Here is a 14,160-nt window from a genome sequence, read left to right on the forward strand (position 1 = left end):
AACTTATTTTGAGTGCAAGCACACGACGACACTCACGCGTGTGGTGTGTTTGTGCTCAATTAAGTTATTTTATAAACATTGGTCACTTGCTTCATTATAACCGATAATTTGTAATATTGAGGTTTGAGTGTATGATTAACTTTTCACTAGATGGCGTAGTGCATCTCCTGGGCAGTACAGTGCTACTGTACCAGGCAGCAATTTTTTTTACTGTAGAACCAACCCTGCCACAGCGTCAGTGGCTCTGCAACATGCAGATTGTGGCTTGTCAGAATGCGGTTTGAACTAGTATACCAAAAATTAAATGTACTATTGTTAGATTTGTTGACCAAGACACATTTTTAATCATATTATCCAGCCTTGGACAAAAATTTTATGGTATTAAATATGTGAAAATGCATTGTTTCCATGGTACTTTGACCGGGAATAAAAAGAAAAAACTTATTAGACTGAAACATATATTATGCAGAATCGTATCAACAAGATTGCACTGTATAATGTGTTCAAACTAAAACCCTACCGGTCAGTGCGTGGTCGACCACAAAGTTTAGCAGGAAAAATGATGATGACAGTTTAAACGCGCAAACTACCAAAGCCAACACAGTGGAAAACTTGGTAGCAAGTGCCATTTCTTTTACATCCCAGAAAATGCCAACAATTGTGGTTAATTTATTACCCTTAGAAGAATATGCTACATTCTATCAAGAAGAAAAAACATTAAATTGAAATAATAAAATTCTGCTGAATGACATTAAAGGAGCTTTTCTTCTTGTCTGCAGGATTCATCACTTTAAACAACAAAATAACTTGCCTTGCCATTGCCGACATCAGTGAGCGCAACAATGTTTTCTTTTTCCCCTTTTCTAAATAATCATATAGTTCGAGGGCTGCACAGGAGAAAAGAAGCCAACATCCACTAACGTACATTCAGAAGCAAATGCTTCCAACTTCATTTACTGCAGATATAATATGACCCAATGCTTCCAATGGACTCATTTCCATGCATTTTCTATGCATCAAAAAAGAAAATCTGCTCCGAAAACTTTGAATTAACAGAAGACAGTGCCTCCACCTGTTTCATGTATATGTGACCCAAGTTGGAAGTCTAGAATTTGCGCTAGCACACCCACAGCTGAGGGCAGCAAACAATATTGTGAAACGGAATCAGGAAATTGCAAGTGATTCTATGTGACACATAAAAGGATTGCCCCACTGGTTCCACCAATGTTGATTACAGTTAGCGAGGCAGCGGAGTAACCACACTAGAAACAACATTAAAAGAACAGACAGAATTTTGTGTGAATTTCCGAATCCATCTCTATCCCTAATTTCACACTAAACATCAAGCCTCGCACTTTCTTTGATACTTTACTCTTGGCAAAAATATTTTCATGAGTAAGGTGAAAAGAAGTCTTGTCAAATATGTGTTAAAAACCACTTCAGAATAACCAAAGAAATAGTGCACTGACGTATTACTCTGTGACACATAACTACTCAGAGCCTATAAATTGTCTTGTAACGCCATTGCAATATTTGAACCCTATGTGTGCTGAATACTTCCCTCAGCCCTGTAATTTTATTTACTTATTTATTTGTTTGCTTAATAATTAAATCAATTGTAGTTTTTCGCAAGTGCATCTCTGCGAAAACCCTGACATTGCAATGTATCAGCCTAGCTGTGGTGCGTTAAGTTTTGCATCCAAGACACAAAGCACATTACAGTGAAGTGCCCGCATAAAAAAGTGCTTGGGACCTTCAAGATATACGCTTCCTAATACTGGTCACTTAAACGAAAATACCAAACACTGTAGCACTTGCAACAGAGCTGGAGTGACACTAATATTGCTTTTATGCAAGCTGTTTCATTATATAAGTTCACTGTGGAGATTTTTTACATTTTCAAGGTCCCCATGATCCAGTGGTACCATTTGAATTTGAAACACAAGGTCACACCTTCAACTCCTGAATGCCGACGTAGTTGGATGACCCCCTTGATAATTAATGGCTGGTTTCACTTGCCTACTTGGCTAACAAGTTGCTCAGCTTGTGCAGCTCCTGTCTACCAAAGATAAAAGCCAACAGGACCATCAACAAAACCACAGATACGGGAAACGAAATTCCTGGGAGACTACACTCGCAAACAACTTTTCTTGGCAATGAAGGAAGGCTACAGAGTCAAATTGCTTTAATGCTACTACCAATAAATGTAGTCCCACAATTGCGTCCCTGTTTCCTACATGAGAAATGAAACCGAATTCCTTCATGTTGTACAGGAAGCTCTTTGAGACGGGACACGTCACACACCTGTGAGACAATTATATGTTTGTTTAAACCTAAACATTCTCATTTCACATTTTGAATGCATAAGAAATACGCGTCTTTCACGTGCACATTAAATGCTAGATGGCGTCTGCATCTTCAAGTAAGCGTCTATCTCATTCTGGTTCTTAAGTCTACTTGCGTAAAAACTTGCGAAGAATTTTACCTACAAGTGGTCGCCTAAAAAGACAAATCAAATGCTATGCGACGCTTTTTTGTGCAGCAATCACTTTACACAGTTGAACGAAATGTGGGCCAAAGTGCTCTGCTTCGCGTAGGAGTACATGTGCAGAAACTTCGCACCAGTAGCTTTCAGTCTTTTGCCAGGAAAAGATGTCCGCGAATATGCCACGCGAGTACGCTACGCTACAGGTGGGGATGGGAATCAAGACGGCTGGTCTGCATTCGCGACTTGGGACTCACGGGGGCAGGCCGTTGATGGCTCCGCCGGCGGCCGCCGTTTGGGCAGACGGCGACAGCATGGGAGGAACCTTCTTGCGAAGCCTTGGGCCGGCCGACCCGGCGGCGCTGCGCTTGTTGCTGCCACCCGCGCTGCCATTTTTGGCGGTCTCACGCTCTCCACTGCTCGACGGCGATGCCCTGCCAGGCCACACCAGAGCCCTCTTTCGTATGGCTCCCTCACACTCAATCATTTTCACCCAAAAGGCAGCAATTGAAAAGCAGCACCAAGCTTTGTACTCCAGTCAGTTGAGTGGACTAAGTGTGTGGACTAAGCGTGATCCGCAGGTGTGAGCATAATTACGTTTATTAATAATCATTCTAGAATCCTTGGAAATGAAAATAACCAACTTGGACAAAACTTAACAACAGCATGCACATCGCAGTGATTTAAAAGATGTACCGTATTTACTCGCGTATTAACCTTAGTCCTGAAAAAAAATCTACTTTGTTACGTATCTGTTAATTTTATTTTGGTAAGATAGCCAGCGCCATTGACGATCGAAAAACGTTAAATTGCGTCACTATATCACAATATAACAACGCAATAAATGTAAGAACATAGTTTAAGACCCATACAGAGCAGTTGCGAGCAGCGCGAGAGTGCACGACGTTGATCAAAATTTACAAGTCGCGCCATTTGTGGCAGAGCGCTATTTGTTGAGTGCAGAAAGAACCTTTTTGCTTATAGCGCCACGCAAGCACAGCGGCGTGAAAACAAAGCGAAAAACAAAGTGCAACCTGGTGCAATGGCGCGACTCGCCCGCAAGGCCGCAGCGTGCATGCGTTTTTGATGTCGCATTTGTCGTAGTTAACTTCGCTAGACATCTGCTGCGCAGGGCACGATCGGCCAGTTTTGAACTTAAACTCTGTCAAGTATGGGCCAGAGCATGGCAACCGAGCGGCTGGACGACACTTCGGCATCAATCCGTGCGTGGTTGCTACAGGAATAAACAGCTTTGGGCTACAAAAAGGGCTTGTCCCGATATTTCGCGCGAAAACAAAAACAGTCTTTTCTTGTGGAGAGCCAAGTTCATGAATCGTGAAGTTCCATATTCCTGCCACTAAATTAACGGCCACTATCGGTTGTACAGCGAGTTTCTTAATACTATAATACAAAACTTTTGCCGCTATAACTGCGATGACTTTTTTTTTCCCCCGTAATGAACCTTTTCCTCAAATCAACATCAACTTTCTGAAAAAAAAAAAAAAAAAGTAGGTTCATTACGCAAGTAAATACGGTACATTTGAGAAAAAGAACATCTACGTGAGCAACAAGGACATGTTGCACATACACGTAATTCTTCATACATTTTGCGTTCTATTCCAGAACAAGTCCCTGTCGAAAGCCACTGCTATACAGCCTTTCATCTTGGTTTTCCCTCATCACCTTTTCAGATAAGGCCATGACGGAGTCCCCAGAGCTGTTTCTGTTTGAATTTCACAATTGGTCCTTACATCTGCACAAGACAGTCACTAGCAAATGCATTTATCACACTTAATTCACTCAATACAACATGCAAAAGCATGTGCGTAGTCACCAAAATGAGATGCAACAGAAAAGTCCTGATATCAGAAGTGCCTGCTTAATAACCAATTCCCAGTGCCATCGGTTGCCTACAGTACTAGCTCAACCCAGAACGGATTCACCAGATCAACAGAGCAGCTTCACCAGCAACAAAGTGCATCCGCTATTAAGTGACACTACGTCTACCCATCTGACTGAGGCATTAGGTGTGATGTGAGCAAACAATGTGAAAATAAAACACTCAGCCAATGCTGTGTAAGCAAAATAGAAAAGGGTCCAGAAATCGTACAGCTGAAAGGCGAGTGCAGAGGTAAAAAAAAAAAAGCATGGTCAGTGATACCTCAGCAACCTGAAAGCATGCATTTCCGTGAAGAAAAAAACTGTGGCATGTTTTGTTGTTCCCTTGAAAATGTACTAACCGTGCACTGGAACCACAACAGCAATTCCCATCTAGCTTTCCTAAGAAAAGGGAGCCCTCTTCATGCAATGCAACGACTTCAAGTGATGTAGTGAGACTACCGGCTTCTGCTTAGCTCAGTGGCTTGAGAATAATGCCACTAATGTGTCAATGGGGTGGTGCACTGTGTACTGCACAGACAGTTAATGCCAATTAAAAACCCAGACGGAACTTTGTTTCTTTCCACGAGATCAGCAATAATAATAGCTGGCATTTAAAGTGGCAGAACAATAACAGGATTATGTGGGATGACACAGAGCGATTTCCCGGAGATTTCGGCCACCCGGGGTTCTTTGACGTGCAACTAAATCTTCCCCGGAGCCTCAGGCATTTTCGTCTCCGTCAAATTGCGACCACGACGGCCGGCATAGGTCTTGCAACATTCGGGCCAGCAGTCGAGCAGCATAACCGCCGTGGGGGTTCCACGAAAATTCCCAAAGGGGAGTGACCAGCACCTGTTTGCTCACAAATATGCTGATTGATAAAAGCTGGTAAATGGCCTCAAATAAAATAACCGTACCAAAGAACTCTGCATGTCACATTTGCATGGAACTGTGGTAATTTAAATCATTATCTGCTCTATAGCCCAAGGCTTAGTGTTTTGTTCTTAGACATGGCAGCTACAATGCCTAGGTACAAAAGAAAAGTTGTTCACCCTCTTGGCATTAGGAATAAGTTACGCAGGGAGGAATGGAGGAGGATTTGGTTCTTCAAAGACTTTTAAAATTTCAACATTATTAGCGATATTTTCACAGTGTAAAACAATATTTTATTATATTGAATGTGAAAGAAATTTCTAGCGCAGTGGGGTTCAGGAAACTACATCTAACTCTGAAAAATGAGAAATAATATCGTATTTACACGATGGTAGGTCGACCTTCCCTTTTTTTTTTTTCAAATTTAAAAATTTATTGTTGGGGGGTCGACAATTGAAACCGAAACGTGTACTGCTAGTAACGGAAAAAAAAAAAACAAGAAATCAGGAGCACTATGCCCCAATTACAACTTTGCACCAACATTTGCAGGGTTACGGTAGAAGCTTAACATATTAATTTACTGTGTTGCATACATTTTGACGTCAAAAATGGTGATGCTGACTTTGAAAGAAGTTGGCCACTGTACTTGGAGCGATAACGCTCTTACTGTCGCGTCCGGAAGTGTACTAAACGTCACAGCGTGACATGATTGTGGCTTGCCAAATGGGGGCATTGGTAGTCGACGGAAGAGCCAGGGAACAGCTTCTGTTTGTGATAACTTTTTTTAAGGAGCCACGTCGCCACGCGCTTCTAACACTTGTGCTGCTGTGTTTTGCTTAATTCTCGCGCCTGTGATGAGTGCCTGTCAACCGTAAACTCACACTTGATCTGTTTGACGGCAGCAACGCCACTGAGGATGACTGCAGCAACAATGAGTTGTCTTCGTGAATAAATTTCCTTCGTGTGAACTGCGCTCGCATTCTTTTTTTTTTTCTCTCTCCTTTTGGGAGACATGCGATTTCAGGTGGGTCGACATACATTCAAATCGACTTTCAATCGTTTAAATACAACAAGAGCAGTTTCGTGCAAGATGGTCAAGAAACAGTTAAGCTTATCAAAACCTATGTCTGCCAACGAAATCTACAAGATCAAGGTTAATCAGCTGTCCTCTATTATATATCTTTATAGGTAACTTTTAAGCTTTAGAAGGCAAGTACAAATCGATAAACTAATGTTCTATACCTGAAAGATTTATGTAGCCTGGAAGATAATTGACAGCGAAAAAAATTGATTAATTTTGACCAAATAAACAACAAAATGAGATAAGATCTATGTACTGCATGGTTTCATTTCACCCTACTTCTTTAGAAATGTGGCTGACACCTTCAAGAATAACACCGGCAATCTTGTGCTCAGTTTTAAAGAATTGCAGCTATTCAGATATCATTAAGAATGGAGTATCATGCACCAAATCGACATTACGATCACGAGACGACCTGCGGCGGGCAACTCGAGATTACTTTTGACTGCCCTGTTTTCTTCAATGTGGGCCTAAATTTATGTATACGGATTTCTCGAATTTCGCCCTCACGGAAATGTAGCCAAGGTGACCGGGAATCGAAATGGCACCTTCACATTTAGTGAAACAATGTCTTAGCCATTAGGCTGCCGCAACTGGTATCGCCGTTCCACTGCAATAGGCAAATATGCAAACAACTTCGTCTTCTGCAAGTACACAGTGATGACTGCACAACAGTTACACACGGTTCACTGTAGCAAATGTGATGAAAGGCTACAGTCAGACTGCCATTGCACAATTTGTCTCACTACACCACAGTATGCTATGTGCTGTTAATTATGGATGTTGTGAAGGAACAGCAAACATGCAGTGTTTATAGCCTCAGTTTGCAGAAAGATGTTAGTCAATTCGTGGTGATAGGGATGCACCTCGTGCAGTAGAAGTGTGTGAGTAATAAACTCTTACCGAACTGCTATGCACATAGAAATAACAAAATGGCCACAGCTCAATATGTTCCGGGTAACAGTGGCTACACATTTCTGATAAAAACTCTACAGACCTCCTCCTCTTCCACAAAAAGGAGTGATGCAATTCTGCTCTCACACAACACAGCAGCAAAGAATCAAGTGCAATAATCTGACATTAACTTGGCCAATAACTCTTGGGTATCATCTTGTTCCACCTGACATCGTTCACCTGATGACAACACTACTTGTGTGAAAAATATTACCTGACAAACTTTTCATCGAATACAATGCTATGTTGTTATATAGTAATTACTTGTATGGCTCATACTCTCAGTAATTAACAACACATAAGTGTGTGTGCATGTATTTACACAACTGAGCAGTAGCGCACAAGGTCTTCCTGTCATAAAGCTTGTAAAATATACGAATATTATGTTGTTGCACTAAACGTTACTTACCTGGTGGCAGCTAACACGGTCTTCGTAATATGTACACCTTGCCATTTCATTACATGTAAGGTACACTGCGTCAACCGGGTTCATCTCCAGCAGTTATACAAGAAAATGATGAAAAGTTCACGGAAAGGTGTATGTCACCCACCGTTGACTGATTGCCCCAATTATGTGCGGCCAGAAAAGTTTCACAATGTCACGAAGTCGAGGAGGTCTGTAGCAAGCCAACACAAATGCAGGCAATCAAACATGCAAGCCCACCTGCTGCTGCCGCCCTGAGATGGAGAGGGCCGCTTGGCCTTTGGCCTCTTCTCGCCATGGCGACTGCTGCCCACTAGGTTTTCGTAGATACTACTGAAGCTGGGAGTTGGGTTGGTGCTGGACAGTGATGATGGCTGTAACATAACGGCCCAACCTCATTAGAACATGGCTTTGAAATCATGGAAACTCGCACTCTTCTCTTGCGTCCCATGATTTATAGGACATAAATTCTGCAATTCAGTAAAGTGAGAGGTCCTTCGCTTTCCTTGTGCTCACAGTGGAAAAATAGAAGAGCACAGAGACTGCCCTCTTTTCATTTCTATGAGGGCACCTAGGCGCCCCATGTGTCAGCAGCACGTACACTCAAACCTCGTCATAACAAAGTTGCACCTTACACAAAATTAGGTTCGTTATACCTGAAAATTTATTATAAACGTTATTCTTTAACCTGTATCAACTGCAAGACTATGTTTCATTTACTTCGTTACAACCAACATTTCATTATGTCCAGGTTTGTTACATTGAGGTTTGAGTGTACTGCCTTCCTTGAACTGTTCATAAATGTTGGGAGTCATGTTTAGCAATGAAAAATTTAAGGCCTCTCCCCCTATCCCTCAAACTAATGGGTGCCCCTGCATCCCTCAAGTCCAGTCCCATAAAAACAAATGTAAAACAGCACCCAGTTTCACGCACCCAGTTTCACATGTCATGGCAGTGCAACGCACAATTTCGTATATCCCTTTGCAACATGCCATCCTCGTGTCGAGATGCAATTTAACATTTGCCATTTCTGTGCACTATTGCCAAGGACGTGATCACAAACACTGAGCTAATGGTAAATTAAGCATTCTTGTTGCCTTGTGTGTCAATTGCAGTTGAAATACACTCATACCTCACTATAATAAACTTGCATCTTACATAAAAATAAGTTCGTTATATCCAAAAATTCGTAATAAAGATTTCCTTTTAACACTATTTTTTATTTATTTCACTATAACCAATATTTCGCTATATCAGGTTTCGTTATAACGAGGTTTGAGTGTACTTTGCTACACACGATAGTGAAGGTAATACTGTGTTTAGCAAGACAATGAGCATGGGGCACTTCGGCAAAAATGTGAAAATACTTTTTTCATTTTTTTAGTGATACTCAGGGCCACCAGATAACAATTGCATGCAATTTAAGTGGGTTGTCAAATTTAGATAACGAAGAAATATGCCTGATGAGTGTACAACAGTTAGATAATCACTATAGTTGTAATTACTATTACCTTTTATAAAGTACACCATAACTTATCCTAACGAATTCATTTGCTTTAAAATTGGTCTCCAGAAACTTAGCGTCAAATTATGTAAATTTTGCACATTTATAGACACTCATTCACAATGCATGTTACAAAGAGATAACGACAGTGTAATAGAGGCAAAGAAACAATGCAAAAGGAACTGTAAAAACCAAAACCTCACCGGGGGAGAGAGCGGTTCTGTCTTGGCCTGCAGCAGAGGCACAGGTAGCTGTTGCTGTGGCGACTGCTGCTGCTGTTGAGCTGGCTGTGACTGCTGCTGTTGAGCAGCTGCTGCTTGCTGGGCAGCTGCAATCTGCTGTGCCGCTTGTGCTGCGGCTGCGGCTTGCTGTGCGGCCTGCTGGGCTTTGGCCTCCTTGGTGCTGCCCAGCGGGCGACCCCGCTTGCGCTGCCGCTCCCCAAACACCGGGCTGCCCGTCTGTACCACCGTCGCCTCCGTGAAGTTGGCTGTCGTGAATTTGCCTGGTAGCTGCTGAGAACGTGGAGCACATATACATTTGTAAGCTAGACTCAACAGACCTGAACAGACAAAAAAGGGAGTGTTCCGCACGCACCGTCAAGGCTGCTATCGGCACTAGCTAACATTCCCAGGATTACATAAATATGGAATAGCCAATAATGTAGACTGGAGAGCAACTACCGCTGTAACTGAATCGGTAGAATATTGGATGCGTAATCTGCAAGTAGTAAGTTTGATAATACTATCTGGGGTTTAACGACCCAAAACCACCATTGATTATGACAGACGCTGCAGCCAGGGGCTCCAGAAATTTTGACCACCGGGGGTTCTTCAACGTGCACCTATATTTAAAAATGCGAGACTCAAGTATTTTCGCCTCCATCAAAAATGCAGCCGCTGCAGCCAGGATTTAATCCCACAACCTTTGGAGGGGGTAAGTTCTGTTTCTACCCGCAGCAAGTAGATTTTGCATCCAATTTAAATCCTTTCTAATTATGTCATTATTGACACACTACAGTTAAAAGCTACAAATAATGTCCCCTATACCTTGCTTATCTTGATCGTCTTTTGATTTCATTAGGTAGTGTCTAACAAAGAAACGAGCCATTGATTGATACCCTCTCATATGAACAGACCTAGTGGTTCAGTAAGCTTATCACCTCACATGAGGTCGAGAACAAAAGGAATTTTGTTCTCGACGAAGAGAACAGTGGAAAATCACAGTTGTCATTTGTATATTATAGGGGTGAGTGAATATTCTATATTTTGATTATTTTTCTAAAAGTGTTCGCTACTTGATTTGATTCTCACTGAAATTTTATTATTTGAACTATTTGAAATCTCCGGAGCCAAATACAGTCAATGTCCAATTGCCATTGGCTCGTTCAGATTTATGATATGCTTCAACCTATCACACTTTCGTATTGCAACAAAGCTGCCTTTCAGGCTTCGCTACTGTAGCAAATGTATTAATTAAAAAAAAAAAACGCTGGTTCCAATGTGGCAATAATAGATGTGGCAGAGGGAGGGGGGTTAGGCCACAATTAATGTTGTTCTGAACCTGCAATCTGGCAGAAAGTTAAAAAAATCGGACGCCAAGAATTTTTAGCACATCTAAAATTACAGATGTTCGAATATATTGACGTCTGCGAGGCATATATGGAACTCTGTACTGGAAGGGAGCACATCATTGTCCACCACATCAGTAGGGTTTACACAGAAATTGAAAGAGGAGGAGATGCTGAGGAACTGGCATCTTTGCCTTTCTCATGTAAAGTGCCGGCCGGTTGCACCAAATCATGTAGATGAACACAATTTGGCCTTTTGATTGCCTCATTCTTGATAGGAGAACTATAAATTACCAATCCAACAGTGCTTTATCAACCTAGCCAAAAGAAACACTGTCATTTTGCTTGATCATAAGAATACACTTAGGAATCCTTTCGACTCTTTCTTTCTCTGCAATTTCACTTCGAAGTGTTTGAAAAATATTCTAGAAATATTCGAAGAATATTCTAAAAACATGCAATTCGATTCGTACTCACACATCGATCTCAAATTCGCCCGCACCCATAATTTAGCTATTTGCACAGCTCTAGTATTTTCCAGTACGAATCACCTTCTTCCATTGAAAACTGAAAGCAAGTTGTCTTCATTCAGCATCAACATACAGAAAGCAAATAGAGTTGGGCCCCTTTATAAGAGGCATAGATGTAAAGGAGAGTAACAATGAATGTAAAGGACATATCAATTTTGAATTTTTGTTCGCAACTTTCTGACATCCTAACCATAGTACTACAGGCTCATAGCTACAGTTAATTCATTGTGGAAACAAAGGGAAATGACTGGCATGTGCACCAGGAGCATCGGGTATGGCGGTACCCAGCCTCAACTGTGAACTCATCCATAGGGGAACCCGTCTGCTATTGGTGTAGTGAACATCACCTCACACTGTCATTGCTATCTGATTTGCACAAAACAATGGAAAACATTTATCTGACCATTCCAAAGGCATCAGTACGATGTGAAAAATACTGATATCCAAGGAGACAGAATGCTAATTGGGCCTATGCATGCAGGGCATCAGGCAATGCAGATGCTTCTGGAAAAGATGAGTGCCCACCAGCAACCTGTTTGCGCTGGACAGGCATCCAGTTCACTCGGCATCTGATAATCTAACAGAATGGACAGAAATATGCCATAAGTTCAGACATGTCCCACCATGCCTACTGACAACACTTGCACAGTTTTATGTGGCAAAGGAACATGGAAGGCGCCCATGATATAAAGAAGTTGGACAGGAAGGCACAACAGATATTTTTTTCTTTGTTTGCGTGCAGAACATTTTCTGAAAGCTTGTGTAAAGATCAGTGGTTTTCTTGGAAATGAGCACCAATATGGCTCCAGAGCAAACAGCAAGTCAAACTCACCGGCAGTGGAGTACTGGGCGTGCCCGTGCTTGGAGAGGGCGACGACCCCCCAGACGTGGCTCCATTTCGTGGCTCTGTGGCATCGCTGCTGGCACCACCGTCTGAGGACACCTGGCCATTGCACGGCGGCCGACTGCATCCACGCCGCTCCCCGCTCATACTTCTGCCCCCCTTCATGCGCGCTCGAGCGGGCTTGCGCTCGGGGCTATCCTCACGTGAATCGCACTCAGCCGGTATAGGCTTGAAGGCTGGGATGATCTTGATGTTGTTGTCCCGTTTCTGAACACACACGCACAAGGCAAGAGACCACTATGCATATGGGTCACACTCGCTGATAAAGGAAGAAATTATAATGATGGTCCATCGCAACGTTTCCCACACGTTGCGCACGTGCAAAAAGGGTAATGCATTAGGAAGTGAACAGAGCTCTGCAATGCGTATGGTAGCTGCAACATTGGACGACAGTTTACTCAACCGAGTTACGTTTAAAGAAGGCAAGCAGACTGTGATATTTGGCAAAAGTGTGCGGCATAAGAAAACAGAATGAAAGAGATAAGAACAGAAAGCCTGAATGGTCGAAGCAGGATAGCGAGATGCTCAAAGCCCATAAGATAATCTAGTGTCAACAAGGGCTTGCCGCCATACACGAAAAGGCCTCAGATTGTTTGTTAAACATGGCCATGCATACTACTATATATGCTTCTTTGTTAAAGGGGCCCTGAAACACTTTTTCAGCCTGGTAAGAAAACATCGCCGAACAAGTATAGAGGCTCATGAGATGTTGTCCGCCAAACATTATAGCACAGCACATGGCCTGTAATTTACAATGAACTCTCAAAGTCGGCTAGAAATCGTTCCCCCTTCTTTCTGCAAATGATGTCATACACTGATATGATCGCACCACTTATGTACCCAAATTCCTGACTATTGGCTGATTTGAGTATTGTGAGCTGCATGGTTACCGTGGCCGCCATGGAAGACCAGCGTGTGTCCCCATGCACGCTTGTTATCACACTGAAAGTCAATCATGCGTTCGAAGGGGAAAAAAAAGTGCTCAAGGGCATGCACGCGACATAACTTCTTTGTCCCGCACCAACCCTAGGTTTCGGAGTGCTCGTAGGCATGAGAAAAGCATGAAAGCAATTGCAGCGTATGACAAATATCTGCAACTCCGCTTGTGCTTGATCGATTGTAGAAATTTGAGCGGCGGTTGATTTGTGACGCAATAAACTCCTTTATGAAGCCATTAAATAATTACATAGAAAAGTGTTTCAGGACCCCTTTTAATAAAGTTCAGAGAACAAAGAAAGCATCCTCAAACAAATTTACTATATTCTTATGCTCAAACTTTAAAAAGTACTTGATAACCAAATTATTGTAAAATGAGTTCATTTCATGGCTTGCGAACAGACTCTTTGCCATTACAGCTAGCCAGCCCCGCCGCGGTGGTCTAGTGGCTAAGGTACTCGGCTGCTGACCCGCAGGTCGCGGGTTCGCATCCCGGCTGCGGCGGCTGCATTTCCGATGGAGGCGGAAATGCGGAAATGTTGTAGGCCCATGTGCTCAGATTTGGGTGCACGTTAAAGAACCCCAGGTGGTCGAAATTTCCGGAGCCCTCCACTACGGTGTCTCTCATAATGAAATAGTGGTTTTGGGACGTTAAACCCCACATATCAATCAATCAATCATCAATTACAGCTAGTCATGAGTGATTTTGCATCTTTGGAATATGTTTGCATCAAAAAAGAATGTGAGTGTCTATGTTAATCATTCATGAACTTTCAGGAAAATCGTTTGTTGCGCGCCAGACAGCAAGAGCCCCAATTTCATCCCAGTGCTTTTCTGAAAACAGTAACACTCAATTTCTACACCTAGAGCTTCAAAAATGTGAACGCTGAACAGAAAGGACCCTTTGCGGTACATATTGTGGTTTGGAAAAAAAAAAGAACAGTTATACAGCATGCTCATAAATACAAAAGAGTGTAATTAAGTTCATTTTAGATGCTGTGGGCAATAAAAATTTGGCACA

The 14,160-nt window shown here is 42.4% G+C and overlaps 1 protein-coding gene across 9 annotated transcripts in view; it reads right to left on the minus strand.

The window, feature by feature from the left end:
- The window catches only part of Alh (coiled coil domain containing protein Alhambra), a 76,161-nt gene that overhangs the window by 48,139 nt on the left and 13,862 nt on the right, over positions 1 to 14,160 (minus strand). For 4 of the 9 annotated variants that reach the window (XM_037436166.2, XM_075895353.1, XM_037436165.2 and 1 more), the window contains exons 7-10: positions 12,132 to 12,410; positions 9,406 to 9,714; positions 7,939 to 8,072; positions 2,743 to 2,919 (exon numbers count right to left, since the gene is read on the minus strand). In XM_037436166.2, the coding sequence (XP_037292063.2) occupies positions 2,743 to 2,919; positions 7,939 to 8,072; positions 9,406 to 9,714; positions 12,132 to 12,410 (899 nt within the window). The remainder of the gene's footprint in view (positions 1 to 2,742; positions 2,920 to 7,938; positions 8,073 to 9,405; positions 9,715 to 12,131; positions 12,411 to 14,160) is intronic. The other 5 variants (XM_037436169.2, XM_037436168.2, XM_037436167.2 and 2 more) reach the window with 2 other exon arrangements.

This window comes from Rhipicephalus microplus, chromosome 1 (genome assembly GCF_043290135.1).
Source record: "Rhipicephalus microplus isolate Deutch F79 chromosome 1, USDA_Rmic, whole genome shotgun sequence".
Classification (NCBI taxonomy): domain Eukaryota; kingdom Metazoa; phylum Arthropoda; class Arachnida; order Ixodida; family Ixodidae; genus Rhipicephalus; species Rhipicephalus microplus.